At 48.4% G+C, this 14,543-nt stretch overlaps 1 protein-coding gene across 1 annotated transcript in view; it reads right to left on the reverse strand.

The window, feature by feature from the left end:
- Positions 1 to 3,247: 3,247 nt before the first annotated feature.
- PDE2A (phosphodiesterase 2A) overlaps positions 3,248 to 14,543 on the reverse strand; it is a 168,516-nt gene continuing 157,220 nt past the window's right edge. Inside the window, exons 25-31 of the mRNA XM_069070795.1 lie at positions 14,301 to 14,348; positions 11,755 to 11,829; positions 11,402 to 11,501; positions 9,371 to 9,483; positions 7,749 to 7,787; positions 7,067 to 7,173; positions 3,248 to 5,576 (exon numbers count right to left, since the gene is read on the reverse strand). Of these exons, the coding sequence (XP_068926896.1) occupies positions 5,363 to 5,576; positions 7,067 to 7,173; positions 7,749 to 7,787; positions 9,371 to 9,483; positions 11,402 to 11,501; positions 11,755 to 11,829; positions 14,301 to 14,348 (696 nt within the window). The 3' untranslated portion in view covers positions 3,248 to 5,362. The remainder of the gene's footprint in view (positions 5,577 to 7,066; positions 7,174 to 7,748; positions 7,788 to 9,370; positions 9,484 to 11,401; positions 11,502 to 11,754; positions 11,830 to 14,300; positions 14,349 to 14,543) is intronic.

Raw genomic sequence — 14,543 nt, forward strand, 5'->3', positions numbered from 1 at the left:
ATCTGGGTGATCTTACGACAAATCATTCAACCTCTCTGTAGATTTTCAGTAATCTACAGAGAAGCAGACAAATACAAAAGGCAGTTATTTTGTCAACCCCTGCTGTTGTTTAAACAACATTGGCTGTAAAAATAATAATAGCAGAAATAGTGATTTGCTGTAAGATTTTTTCTGTTGGTACTCAATTGTCAAAGATGAAATTATAATTATACTGAGTAGGAAGAGGAGGAGGAGGAGGATAATGAGGAGGAAAAGTGATACATTTGTTCTATCTCTGTTTGAAAGACAGACCTCCAGGGTCAAGACTATGAACAAGTACACTGTAGGGAGCAAACAAGAGCTCCAGTCAGCCAATAAACATTTATTTAGCACCTACTATATGTCAGGCACTGAGTTAAGCTCCATGTACTTGATTTTCCCCGAGGCAGCAGAAAATGAATGTGTCTGGGCTGTGGATTTGGGAGCCAGCTAACAAAGTTGAAAAGGCCCTAGGACTAGGAGTGGTGCAAAGTTTCAATCCCATCAATTCCAGCCTTTGCCCTATATCTTAAACCCCTACCATATTTGGTCAACTATATACACTAGGCAGCTAAGTGACATAGTGGATGGCCTTGGAGCTGAGAAAACCTAAATTCAATTTCTGCCTCACATGCTTACTAGCTGTGTGACTCTGGGCAAGTACCTTAACCTCTCAAGGTTTTAATCTTCTTATTCATGTGAACTTGGGAAATTCATTTTGATCTCTCAGAACTTCATTTTTCTCCTTTTAGAAACAAGGGATTATCTTGGATTTTTTTAAGGTTCCTTTCCAAGCTATACTTTATAACCCTGTGGAGGGGGAGCAGTTCCTAAGCTAGGGTCCATGAGCTTGTTTCTTAAATATTTTGGTAACTATATGCCAGTATAGTGACATTCTTTATTGTCCTGTGTATTTTATTCATTTAAATACACTATTCAGAGAAGGGGCCCATAGCCTTCACCAGACTGCCAAAGGCATCTATGGCACATAAAAAATTTAGGATGCCCTGCTCTCAGAAGCCATGCCAGCAGAATACAAGCCCTAGAAAACCCTGCCAAGATGGAAAAGCTTCACAAATGGGCCCTGTGACAGACTGTGTCATCTAAGGCTCAGTCTAGCTAGCTAAGCATAGAGAAACTCATCCATAGAAGAATGGCCACCAGGAGGCAAATGTTTTCACTCAGAGTGACTCAATTCAGGCCCAGAAGGCTTATGATGAGATCAAGAAAGTACTGCTAAGATCAATATAAGAAGTCTTTGAAAAATGAACATATTGTCCATTCTTATGGCTTTGCCACCTCCACACACCCCCACTATGACCAGTTTGGTCCCCTGAACCTCTGATTCCTAGACCATAAGTGGGAATGGTATCCACAGTGTGAGATCTCTCCATGTGCCAGGCTCAGAGAACACTTGGAGTAATAGAAACCCAGATTCTCAGATTCTGGGAGGAACTTTAAAAATCACCTAGTCCAACCCCCCAACTGGGGCAGGAATCTCTTCTGTTAAAGCCTAATTTGGGGGGTAGTATGGGGTGAGTCCCCAGACTCCACCTAAATACTTCCAGGAATGAGGCACCCTGTTCTAATGTTGTATGGCTCTGGTTGTTATAAAAAGTCTTCCCTAGGACTGTCACACACACACACACACACACACACACACATATACCCCACTGCCTCAAAAAAGAGGGAAATACTGATCCTGCCCAGCCACACAATTGCAAATGCTGGGGGAGGTGACAGAAGAAAGGGGCAGAGATACAGAAGGCAGAGTAAATTGGAAGGGAAGGCATTTCCATGCCCAGGGAAATGGAACTAGACCCCCAGCTGCATGCCATCTTCTCCCAGCAGAGTTTACTCAGGACAAGGCACTCACACATCCCCACTAGGAAGACTGAGGTAGCCTAGCTTGGGGAATCTGTGCTGGAGAAAACATGCCTGCCACAGCAATGGAGGCCACACAGTGAATAGGGTGGCCATTGACCATACGAGAAAAGAGCTAAAAGACACAAAGTCCAAGGGAAGAAAGCTGCTTCCTTCCCTCCATCGCTTTGGTTCCCTGTTTCCACAATACCTTTTTTAAAATTAATTTAAATTTAATTTTCCTTTATCAAATGCTTTATTAACTTCTAGTTTACATCATTCATTTCCACAAGATTTTGAGTTACAAATTTTCTCCCCATTTTTCCCCTACCCACCACCCCAAAATAGTGATCCCACTGGATATCCCCTACTCCAATCTGCTCTCTCCCATATCTTTCCCCATCCCCCCATATGTTCCCCCATCCTCCCACAATACCTTTTTTATGGTGGGATTCTTTTTTGTTTGTTCATTCTTCCAGCCTAATTCCTGACTACAGACTTAGGACTGGGCTCTGCCACACTCTGGAGGGAAGATCTGGTCCTGTTTCTGCCTTCTTGGGGTATTGAGTGTTATGTTATTCTAGGGTCTCCAAGACAGATGGGAGACCCACAAGCTTTCAGTGCTCTCAAAGTGGTCGTCTGATCCAGGGCAAAGTTGGATTGCTGCCCCATCCCCCAGGCCACCCCCAGTGTGAGTCAGAGCTATAAGAGAACACTGCTGAACTCAGCCCCTTTCAGCCAGCTGGGAAGCTCTGTTGATTCAGAGGGACAGAACTGTAGGGTCCCCTTTGGGCTTTGATTCTTGCCCGGGTTATTCCTCTGCAGGCTGAGCTAAGTCTCCTAATATCTTCTTTTATAAATTTTATGCTTCATTTGAACTATCTGGTAGTTTCTTGCTTCCATTCCCTGTTTTTTGGGAAATGCTTAGAATTTATTGTCTTGTTCTTTTTTATTGAGGCTTTTGGTGTGTTAGTTCCATTTCCCATTTGTCTTTGAGTCTCTGCTTGGGTTCTGGGCTTGAGGCACACACCAGGGCACCACTATGGGGACAAGTGCCAACTGGCAGTTTTATAGACCCTTCCCTTTCACCAGGGTGGTGAAATACCTTCAGCTCATGCCAGATGAGGGCTATTTAAAGGATCAGGGGTGGTTTATACTGGAGAAGATATTGGGATGCTGGGGCAGGGGGGGGAGAGAGCAATGAAAGGTATATGCAAGCGTTGATTATTTATTTGGAAGAAGAATTTGGTTTAGCACTGGAGTGTAATAGATGAAAAAATCCCATTTGCTTCCCTCCCCAGCCCTGAGCCACCTCCCCAACCCTCCACACCCTGCTCAGACCTTAAAAGAGGTCCTCTCCAGGAACTTGATAGAAAGAAATAGATTTATTCTCATGTACAAAGCGATCAGCCAACAAGACCATTTACAACATCTGCACAGAGCCCTACATAGTCAGATACAAAAAACGAGTCTCTCTAAAGGCAACTCAGAATAGATAAGGCAAATGAACCCATTCTCTCCCCACCCCACCCCCCACCCCGCACCCTCCCTGCCCAGCTCTGCCCCAGCCCAAACAACACCCACTCAGAGACACTGACAGAGACAAGACAGAAAAAGAGAGAAACGGGATAGGGATGGGAGTGCCAAGTCCTTGTTTCCTATGGCATCTCCCCAGGACCTTGGTGTGGCCAGAGGGGAAGAGGGGAAGGGTGGGGGGGGTGCATATGGCCTTCAGGATAGAGAAGAGTCCAGTCCCAGCTGTGACTAAAGCCACAGATATGCAGCAAGGCCCAGAGGGGCTCAAGGACTGGGTCCCTCTCTCTGGATGGCTGCAAGAAAGGGATGGAGATCCCAGGCCTGAGAAGCTAATGACTTGTCTGGGGAATGAAAGTGGACAAGGGACAGAAGATTCAGGGCTCCTGCTCACTGGTCAGGGCTTGTACTTAGAAGTCTAAGAAGTCCTGATGTGAAGGGAATATGCCGTGGTCCCTGAGATCCACTAGGACCAGTGGCTATCTCTGGGAAAGTTGTCAAAGTGTGATGAGGCCTCACTCCTCCATCTCCACAATGCCACAGAAATGTGGCTATAACCTCAGAAACCACCAAGTCCAACCCTCTTCCCACCCACCACTACCTCATTTTGTAGTTAAGGAAACATCCACCTTTAAATCTATGATCCCATGATACTATGAAACTCAGAAAGGGCTAGGCTGCCCAGCTGGTCAGTGACAGAATTCATCCCAGAACCTAGGTTACTTCACTCCCCATCCATTGTCCTTCCCACTACTAGAAATCATATTGTCTCTCTGGCCACTACCCAGCCAAAAGCCCTTTGGAGGGGAAGGAGAGAGGACACTCAATCCTCCACCCCCCTCCTAGCCATGATAAATAAACTGTCTCCCTTGTTTTCCCTGGGCAAGTGGGGGATGCGCCTGCTCTGCTCTCACAGCCTAAGCCTGGATGGTGGGAGGGGGTACTGGCCTCCTCCTGGGGAATGGCTGGGCCTCTCTCCTGAACTCTGGAGAGGGCAGCAAGTTCAGAGAAACACCTCATTAGAGCAGCGTCAGGGCTATCAAAAGAGACAAGAATCAGGATGGGTGGAGAAGGAGGTCTGGGACCCCATACCCTGTCTTCACAAGAGGGAGTGTGGTGACCTAAAAAGAGCAATGGACTCAGTCAGGAGAGATCTGGGCTTGGATCCTGCCTCCCATATTTACTTGCTGAGGAGCCCTGGGCAAGTCACTTAACCTTGATGGGCTTCAGCCTCTTCATCTATAGAAGGGGGATAACTGTACTTGCATAGGGTGGTGGTGCAGAAAGTGCTCTGTAACCCTTACATGGGACAAAGTGTGGTACAGAGGAAATAACCTGGACCTAGGAATCAGGGGACCTGGGCTCAAATCCCAATTCTGCCATTTAAGCACATCCCTGACACACTCTGAACCTCAGTGTCTTCCTCTATACAATAAGGGAGTGGGCTGGAGGGTCACCTCTCTCCTCCCGAGGATTTTACCTCTCACCTCCCAAGTCAATAATAAACTTGATTTCTTCCTCTTCTCCCCACTCCTCACCCCTCCGCTATGGCTTCTCAAATCCCCAGAGATCCAGGAGGAGCCCCAAGCCAATAGAACTAACTGGGGAACATTTGCAGAAATCACCCAGGCTGCCCCAAAGAAAAGGTGAATTGTGAATGAGTCTGGAGAGGAGCAGACAGGATCCAGGGCTCCCCTATAGAGAGGGATACCCAGGGATGACGCCACAACACCCCCAAAGCCCCCTCAGTTTCTGTTTGGGGGTGGGGGCAGAGGGAACGGCATATAGAATACTTTAAATAAACATGACCGTCGAAGCCAGAAGCGACGGACGAATTTTAAAAAAGGGTCTCTGGGTTGGGGGTGGGGTGTGACGGTGAGGGGAGGTGGGAATGTCCTTTCTCTTGCTCCTCCCTCCCCTGCCCCTGGAGGGCAGGGGAGAACCTCTCTCACTCTTCCGAGTTCAGCTTGCAGCACCCATTGACCTTGTCACCGTCATCACCAGGCTCCTGAATGTCATATTCCTCATCCAGAAAGTCCAGAGAGTTGTTGCTGGGCAGGCCTCGAATGGTGAACTTATGGGATACCTTGGTCCACTGTTCCCGGTTGGTGGCGACCCGTTCATACAGCTCTGCAGCTCTGGGAAACAACTCCTGCAGCAGCCTGTGGGGTGGGGGGTGGGGAAGATGGGGTTGTGCCAGGACCCCCAGAGAGCAGATGCACCAGGGCCCAGGCCCCGAGCCCACACCCACCTCAAGGGAACACAGCTGCAGTGAGGGATAAGCTACCGTACCCTACCGCCCAGCCCCAAACCTGACAAGCCTTTCTCCACACCTCACCTTGTCTCATCTCTGCAGCCGATCAGCCTCCAGCTTCTGGCTCTTCTTTCCCAACATCTCCTCACCCATCCCTTCTTCTCTAGTCCCATAGGCCCCAACTAAGCCAGCTCGTCCTGCCTAGACAAATGGCCCGTCCTCCTCCATCCTATTGCAGAGCCGGCTCATGCATTACACACCAGCCCTTCCCCTCCTCAGGAACTCGCCATGGCTCCCCACAGCCCATGGGAGAGAGCGTCCTTCATATCCTATACCTGGAACTGGGAGAGAGCTCAGAGTGCATCTAGTTCAATCCCCTCTCACTATACATGTGAGGAAACAGGCCTAGAGACGTTCAGTGACTTCCCCAAACAGCAAAGGCAAGACTTGAATCCAGCTCTTTTTTTTCCCCTTTTTTTGGAGGGGGGAAAGGTAGAGCAATTGGGGTTAAGTGATTCGCCCAAGGTCACATGGCTAGTAAGTGTTAAGTGTCTGAGGCCAGATTTGAACTCAGGTGGTCCTGACTCCAGGGCTGGTGAACTATTCACTGAGCCACCTAGCCAACCCTGAATCCAGCTCTTCTGACTCCAAATACTATCTTCTTCCCACTGTTCTACACTCCCGTCCCAGCCTTTTCAGTCATGGTCCTCTAGGCTGGTCCCAACCTCATCTCCTCCTCCCAACCCAGCTCCAGAAATGGATGATTTACCCTTTCCTAAACATATATCAAACTTTCTAGCCTCAACACCTTTGTCCATGTGATATCCCCATGCCTGGAATATCCTCTCCTCCCCTTCACCACTTGCTGAAATATCACCTATCTTCAAGACTCAGGTTAAGGGTGACCTGTGTGATCTGGGAAAACTGCCCTGACCACTACTACCCCTAGGGAGAAGTGATCCTTTCCTCCTCATTGCCCCCCACAGCCATGCATCTGCATCCTTGGGCTCTCTCATACCTTCCTGCCTCATACTAAAATTATGTGTACACATCTTATCTCTCTTTCCCCAACCTTCCAATACTAGACTGAGCTTCCTAACTGTAGGAATATCTTTCTCTCTGTCTCTCTGTCTGTCTGTCTCTCTCTTTCTCTCCCTCCTCTCTTTTCTCTCTGTCTGAGTCTCTGTGTCTCTCCCCTCTCTCTTCTCCTCTTTCTGTCTCTATCTCTCTGTCTTTCTCTCTCTCTGTCTCTCCCCCTCCTTCCTTTCCTCCCTCCTTCCCCATCACTGTAGCCCAGCACACACTAGACACGTGACCAAGGTTTGCCTAAGTGAATCCAATTGAACTGCTGCCTTCCAACCCTGGGTACAGGAAGGCAAAGCTGCCATGCACACTCACTTGTAGATGGGCATGGCTATGTGCTCCATGAAGCTGATCTGGAGCTCAGGGATGTAGGCCTTCTCTCGGTCCATCATCTCCATGGGCCGGTTACCCATGGCCTTCTCCTGGGAGAGACACAACCAGCACCAGCTCTGTCCCAAGCCCTTGCCCCTCCCCTATCCCTATATCTTAGAATGGCCACTCCAACCAAACCTCAGTTTGAGGAGACTACAAACCTCCCACAGGGCAGGCCAGGTCAGGCTTCCCCCTCACCAAAACCTGGGATGAGCTCCTCTCTCTTTCCAGGAATTCTGGGGATTCCCTATGGGCAGGCACCCTGACTTCCTCTCACACTAGGAGCTCCCTGAAGATACTAGCCATGTTTCCCCCCCTCAAACCACAGGCTCCCTGGGAGCAGGCACCCCTTCCCACCTTAAGAATTGGAGCCCCTGAGGTCAGGACACTTCTTTCCTATTGCTCCCTTCCTGGTCCTCAGCCACCCTCCACCAAACACACAGAGTTCTCCCTGACTGAGCAGGAGAAGCACTAAGCCTGCTCTGACCAAGCTCCCTCCTCCCCAGGGTTCCCCAGAATCCTAGGACTCTGGTCCTAACTATGGCAGGGACAGGTTAGGAGTTGTGGAGATTCCCAGCTCCTTTCAGCCACTTGGCCCGTGGGGAAGGTGGGAGGTCACACATACCAGGTCTCCCTGTGAGAAGAACTCTTTGTAGATCAGCTCCTGAAAGCATAATGCAGACCCATGAGCTCCCAAATGTCCTCAACTCCTCTGTTCTCCAAGAAACTGACTTATGGACCAGACTGGGGCCCTCAGTCTGATCTCAGGGTCCTTCCTGACAACACCAATGTGTGACCCCTTCAGAATGAGGGAGACTGACAGGAAGGGAAAACCCTTTGAGCCCCCGGGAATCAGGAGGAGACAAGTTCCGGCTCTGCCCCTTAAACCATGATCCTGGGCAAGTCATTCCCTTTTTTGTGCTTCATTTTCCTCCTCAGTAAAATCAGAGGATTGACTTCCATGATCATAAGATTTTGGCCTGGAGAGGATGTCAGAGTACTCTGATGAACACAGTAACCAACCAGGATTCATGGACCCTTGATGAAGCATGACTTGGGGCAGGGGTCACACTGTCATGTCAACTCCCATTCAAGGAGGCCCGTCAGCAGTGAACATGGGAGAAGATCACTTCTTACCTTCTAAAAGAGAAGGAGAGGGACTGAATGTACAGACTGAAACATAGTCAACTCAGGGATTTGCTTTGTTTGAGGATGCATATTTGTTACAAAGATTTGGTTTCTTTTTTACTAATCATGGCTGGGGAAAATGAGAGGAAGATAAAATAGATTTTTTGCTAATTGAAAAAAAAAAATTTAAGGACCTTAGAGATCTAGTCCAGCCCCTCATTCTAAAGAGGCAAAATATGATGAGAATAAAGGGGAAATGACTTGCCTAAGATGACACGGCGTCCTTTAAGTAAGGACCAGATAAAATTTCACCATCTACAGGAAACCTTTCCTGATCCCTCTTGGTTTTTGTGTCTTCCCTTTGTTGCTTATCTCCACTTTATCATATATCCGCATGTCATATATATATATAGATGTGTATATATACATATGAGTGAGTGTATATACACACATACACACATTCAGTCATTTTTCAGTCGTGTCTTGACTCTCCATGACCCCATTTGGGGTTTTCCTGGTAAATCAATGGAGTGGTTTGCCCATTTCCTTCTCTGGTTCATTTTACATATGAGAAAACTGAGTCACTTAATAAATGTTTATTAACAGCCTGACATAACTAGTAAATAGCAAAACTGGGATATGAACCCAGGTCTATCCAAATCCAATGCCTAAAATACCTTTAAGTTCTGATATTCTGCTCTGGGATTTACTCACCCCCCCTTTTCTGCCCCTCCATACTTCACTACTCCTCAGCATGCCTCTTTCTGGTTCTCTGTGAAGGCTGGGCACCTTCCAAGGTTGGGGGCCATCTCTTACCAGTCTGCCTTCCCCACATCATAGAGAACCCTGTGGCCCTGTCCATAGGAGGCGGTTAGCAGGCCTTTATTGTCTTGTAACAGAAGTGATCTCCTCTCATGTTCACTGCTGAGGGGCCTCCTCATATGTTGGTGGACCCCTGCCCCAGTCCCAACTTCACCTGCAGCATCCCTCATGGATTCTCCCTGAAGAACGGTGCCCCTTGTCTCAGAGTGGCCAAGCCCAGCACTGAGAGCTGAGCCGTCTGCCTGAGATCAGGGCCTGGGCACTGAGCTGCCCAGGGAAGGGGGAGGGGGCACTCACTGCAATCTTCCTCGTGGTCTTCCAGCCCTTGGTCTGGTCTGAGAGGTCACAGGAGGTCATGAGCAGGCACAGCAGAAGGCTGTGGTGTTGTTTATTCTTTGGGTCATAACCCACTGCAGGCAGCAAATGAGAGCAGTATTAGGACACAGAGAGAGGGGGAGGCGCGACAGTACCCCCCAAATTAAAGTTTTTTAAAAAAACCTCCTTTGCATCCAAAGGAACAGAGCCTTGTCCTCCTTATTAGGAATCCCTTCTGTAGACATGGGGGTGATGCTGACACCTGGTAGTCATAGATAGTACTGCTCCCTCACACACCTATCCCCATCCCAGTCTCAAAGGGCCTGTCCCTGCAGAACCTGGCAAGCACAGGTTATGACAGGTCTTAGCAAGCTGGGAAGCTTTCCAGGACTGAGCCTGAGATGAACGGTGGGGTATGCCTGTCATCCCAAGGCTTAGCACCAGGGAGATGGAAGGAAGGACCTGCTTCTGCTCATAACAATTCATGGAATTTGTCTGCTAAGGGGAAGTCTGGCATCCATGGAAGTTTGAAATAAGCATTGACTCAAATTATGGATTCTGGATGTGCATGAGGTTTAGCTGGAACAGACCTTAGAGGACATCTAGGCCCACCCCCTCATTATACAGATGAGGAAACAGAAGCCCAGAAGTGCCGGGACTTGCCCAAGGTCACACAAGCAGTATCAGAGGGGGAGTTTGAACCCAGGGTCACTGATTCCAAATCCCTCACTCTTTCCACTATACTACATTGGTTCCAGGTGATTAGAACTGCCCCATTCTCTTGTTGGCCCTTAGTGGGCAGAGATGCAATTAGCTCTCTCTCACCTGAAGGATGACCCAGTGCTGTGGGTAGAGGACAAAGCCATCAGGAGGTTTCCTGATTGGCTAAGAATGAATGCTCTACAGAGGCAGGGTGGGAGGTGAGCCTTAACTCTGCCCTAAATGGACTCTGAAGGGAAGCCAATGTTTGCATTTGGCCAAAGTGAGCCCATCAAATAAGACCCAGGTTCAAATCCCACCTCTGACACTGCCTGCATGACAATGGGCTATTAGCTTATCCTCCCTAAATCTCATGGACTCATCTGTAAAATGAGGGGCTGGACCCTACGATCCCCCTTCCAGACTGATGTTTAGGATGCTGTGGGGGGATTTCTGGAGCATGCATTTCTGGTGCATCATTCCTAAATCTTTTTATCTCTGTTCTTTTTTCCTTTTCAACCAAGCCAAGAAAATATTCAAGTATGGAGTGAGCAGAGGCAAGGGAGAAGAGGGAGAGGGGAGCAGATGATGGCATACTACAGATGTCCAGTTAGGTGACTGTATCAGGAGAGAGGGGAAGATGATAAGGGCCTGGGTGAAGTAATTCTAGGAGCCAAGCAGCCTCAGAGCCAGTCTTGAGGTGCAGGGGGAGCCTAGAATTGGTATTCAGAGATCAGGGGTCTTTAGAAAGTAGTGAAAAGGGGGCGGCCAGGTAGCACAGCAAGTAAGAGCACCGGCTCCAGTGTTGAGAAGACCTGGAGATCGAATCCCGGGCTCAGACACTTAGCACCCACCCAGACACACATGGCCGTGTAACCTTGCGGCCAGGTGGTTCAGCAAGTAAGAGCACCGGCTCCAGTGTTGGGATGACCTGGATCAAATCCAGGCTCAGATACTCAGCACCACACCCAGAAATAACTGCCCGTGTAACCTTGAGCAAGTTACTTAACCCCAATTGCTTTAAAAAAAAAAAAAAAAGAAAGTAGGGAAAAGTGAGAGTTCTGGAGCAGAAGGCAAATGACCCTTAGATAAGTGCTAAAAATTGGTGTCCCAGGATAGTGATGTGGATGGGGGGCCTGTGGCCCAAAAGCACATCTGCTCCAAAGGGTTCTTCCTCTCACCTACTCTTTCTAGGCTTATAAATCATCAGTTTCTCTTCTGCCCCACCTCCCACCTCCACCTTTAATATCCACAGGGCTTCTAAGGATACAGTGGAAGGGTGGGACCTAGCCTCTGGGTCTCTGACAGGTGTACCTTCAGCCATCTTCTGAAGATCTTTGAAGATGCGCAGGTGGTGGGCTAGGTCAGTAGCCAAGATAATGTCTCTCATCAGATCCAGCATCCGCTGGTAGTCCTGTGGTAACCAGGAGATGGGCACTAGGTCACAGCCAAGCTCCCTCAGGGTCCCCAGATCTCCCACCCTTAGGATTCCTATGCCCCAAACCCCGACATTGCTTTACTCACCTCCCCTTCCCCACTCTGGTTCGTTCCCATCCTCCTCCCCCAAACCATAGGACACAGAATATCACACACACACACACACACACACACACACACACACACACACACACACACACACACACAAACCAGGACTAAATATCTGTCACCTTCCGGGAAAAGTGATCAAAGATGTTGCAACCTTGGGTATTGAGGATGGCAATGGCCTGAGCAAAGTGGTGTCTCTGTGGGGGAAAAGGAGGTAGGGATGGGACCTTGTGCAAGTACCCATCTGGATGCTTTTGCCCCATTGTCCCCACCCTCCTCCCCTTCCCAAGAGGGTATGATGAGACCCAGACTAACCAAAGAAACATGGGCTGTTAGCACTGGGTTGATCTGGTTGCTGGCCAAGTAGAAAGATGAGGTTTGGGAATGATGGAGAAGAAAACGAAAAAATCAGACTGACCCCCCCCAAGCTCTCTGGCAGTGTTATGTTAGCCCAGGGGAATTATGGGTAAGGAAAGGGAGGAAACAGGAGTATATGGGAAGAGGAGCTCTGACCTTGGGGGCAGAAGATCTGAGTTCAAGTTCTGACCCTCCCACTTCAAATTTGTATAACTGAAAGAAGCTGTCCCCATTTATGATTCAAGATAGCACCTCACCCCGGAAATAAACGTGCCTCTTCCACCCCACTCAGTAATGCCTGAATTTCTCAGAATCCCTGAGCCATGAGAACATTTGTTAACTATTTCCTCCAGTGTGTGAGTGGGGATCCCCACTTCTGAAATCTGCCTCTGACATTTACTATCTGCTGGACCTTGGCAAATTGCTTCATCTCCCTAGGCTTCAATTTCCTTACCTATAGAATGAGGGGGTTGGACTCTGGACCTAGGAGGTCACTTTCAGCTCCAGCCCTATGAGCCTATGATTAATCACAAGTGGTCAGCCGATCTCTTCTTCAAGCCCTTTAGTGTTTGAGAATCCACTCCCTCCCAAGACAGACTATTCCAACCCCTTCATCTTAGACATGGGGAAACCGAGGCACAGAGAGGTTAAGGTTTACACAGTTTGAAAATAGTAGCTTCACCCACTCCCCACCCCCTCCCTGCAAGCTGCCTGACGCAGAGTACAATGTTCTTTCCACTGTATTATACAGCCTTCCATCTATTCCAACTTCCTCCCCCTTGTTCAGAGGTGGGATGGACTTCTAAGTCTTTCTAGTCCCTTTTGGACTGAAACCAACTCTGGAACAGTCACATAGCATACAGGAACAAGCAATGTGTTCAAGTCCTGACTCTGACACCTTATAGGTGACCTTGGGCAAGTCACTGCTCCCCTCTGAGTCCCAAATCTGTTTTCTTACTGGAGAAAGAAGGTGGGGAAGGTAGGGGAAGAAGAGGGGAGAAGGGTGAGAAGTCAATGGGAAGAAACAGCTTTTTTTTTTTAATGAAAAATATCAATAAAACATTTTTGTTTTGTTTTAGGAGGTAATCAGGGCTAAGTGACTTGCCCAGGGTCACACAGGTAGTGTAAATGACCAGTTTTTAATTCAGGTCCTTCTGATTCTAGGGTCAATTCTCTATCCACCATGCCACCTAGCTGCCCCCATAAAACATTTTTTAAAAGAAAAGGGGATTGGACCCTATGGTCCTTTCTAACTCTGTAAGTGTAAGCAAGGTGGAATTTGTTCTTGTTTTTTCCTGGAGTTCAGTTTCCCAGGCTCAGGCTAAACTGTGAACATCTAAAGGATTAATCTCCTTTGAACCCTGATAATTCCCAGCTGTGCTAAGGCATGTAGGTTTTGTGCCTTCTGGCTCTGAGCCCATCAGGGGCTGAGTCTTTGTTATATATTCTGAGAGGCTGGCACTTTGCTGTGGGGCTTTGCTCAAGAGAAGGGCCTTTGGATTCTCTGGATGGGACTCTGAGTCACCGTTTGTTAAGAGGCCCTCCCCACCCCCACTACTCAGAGGTCTGTGCTCTCCTTGTCCAGCGGTGTACGTAGGTGGTTGCATTACTTTGTTCATACAGTAGGAGTCCTCTCTGTTGAATCTCTGTGCTAACTTCTCTGTTTTACCTTCTTTATTTTTATGTTTAATTAAAGTAGGATTGTTCACCCCTTTGAAGCTGTCTTTCCTTTTATAAAGTAGATCAAAGAACCTGGGCTATCAGGCTGTCCTGGGTGTGCTAGGGTGCTTGCTAATATAAGCTCTAAGATTTTCTTATAATGTTCTCAAAGTCTATTCCCCAGTGAGATATGAATGTGGCTTATTCTGCAAATTCTCTCTGTGGGTGCTGAGTTGGTTGGGGGTAGAGGCAGGAGGAAGGAGAAGGGAAATATGGGGGGAGAACTGGAAAACCAATCTATGGTTCTCTTGAGCTAGCTGGAAAGAAGACTTGGGGAAGAATAGAGAAAGAGGGAAGGCCGGACTGGCCCGGGGCTCCCTAGGAGTTTTGTGCTTGCTCAGAGTAGTCTGTGGAGACAAGCAAGAAACAAGCAGTATGGGGAGGGGGCGGAGCTTGGTCTTGGAAGCAGAAGATCTGGGTTCAAGTCTTGTTCTTCCCACTGCCTATCTGTGAGGCTGTGAATAAGTCACTTCCATTCTCTGGGTTTGTTTTCCTCACTACTAATGCAGGAATGATAATACTTGCACTACCTACCTCACAGAGCTGTTGAGAGGAAAGCAATTAGTAAATGAGTCATTTTTATAATTATTACCTCCATGACGGAACCTTCAGAACTGTACAACGCGGCCAGCACGGATTTCTGAAAGAGTCCCCAGGGGATCTGGCTGTTAACTCCACCCCCGAAGCACCCAGTTTTCCATCCCATATCTCCCAAGACAAGCGTCTTCCTGAGTTACCCACCCAACCCCATGCCTCCTACCTCACCCTCTCTGAGCCCCTGAGCAGGGCTAGTCCTTCTCCCTACTCTTCTCCCATACCTGGTACCCTCTCCTCC

Source organism: Petaurus breviceps, unplaced genomic scaffold, assembly GCF_028583685.1.
Source record: "Petaurus breviceps papuanus isolate PSGF00001 unplaced genomic scaffold, PetGlider_PUasm1.0 90823, whole genome shotgun sequence".
Classification (NCBI taxonomy): Eukaryota; Metazoa; Chordata; class Mammalia; order Diprotodontia; family Petauridae; genus Petaurus; species Petaurus breviceps.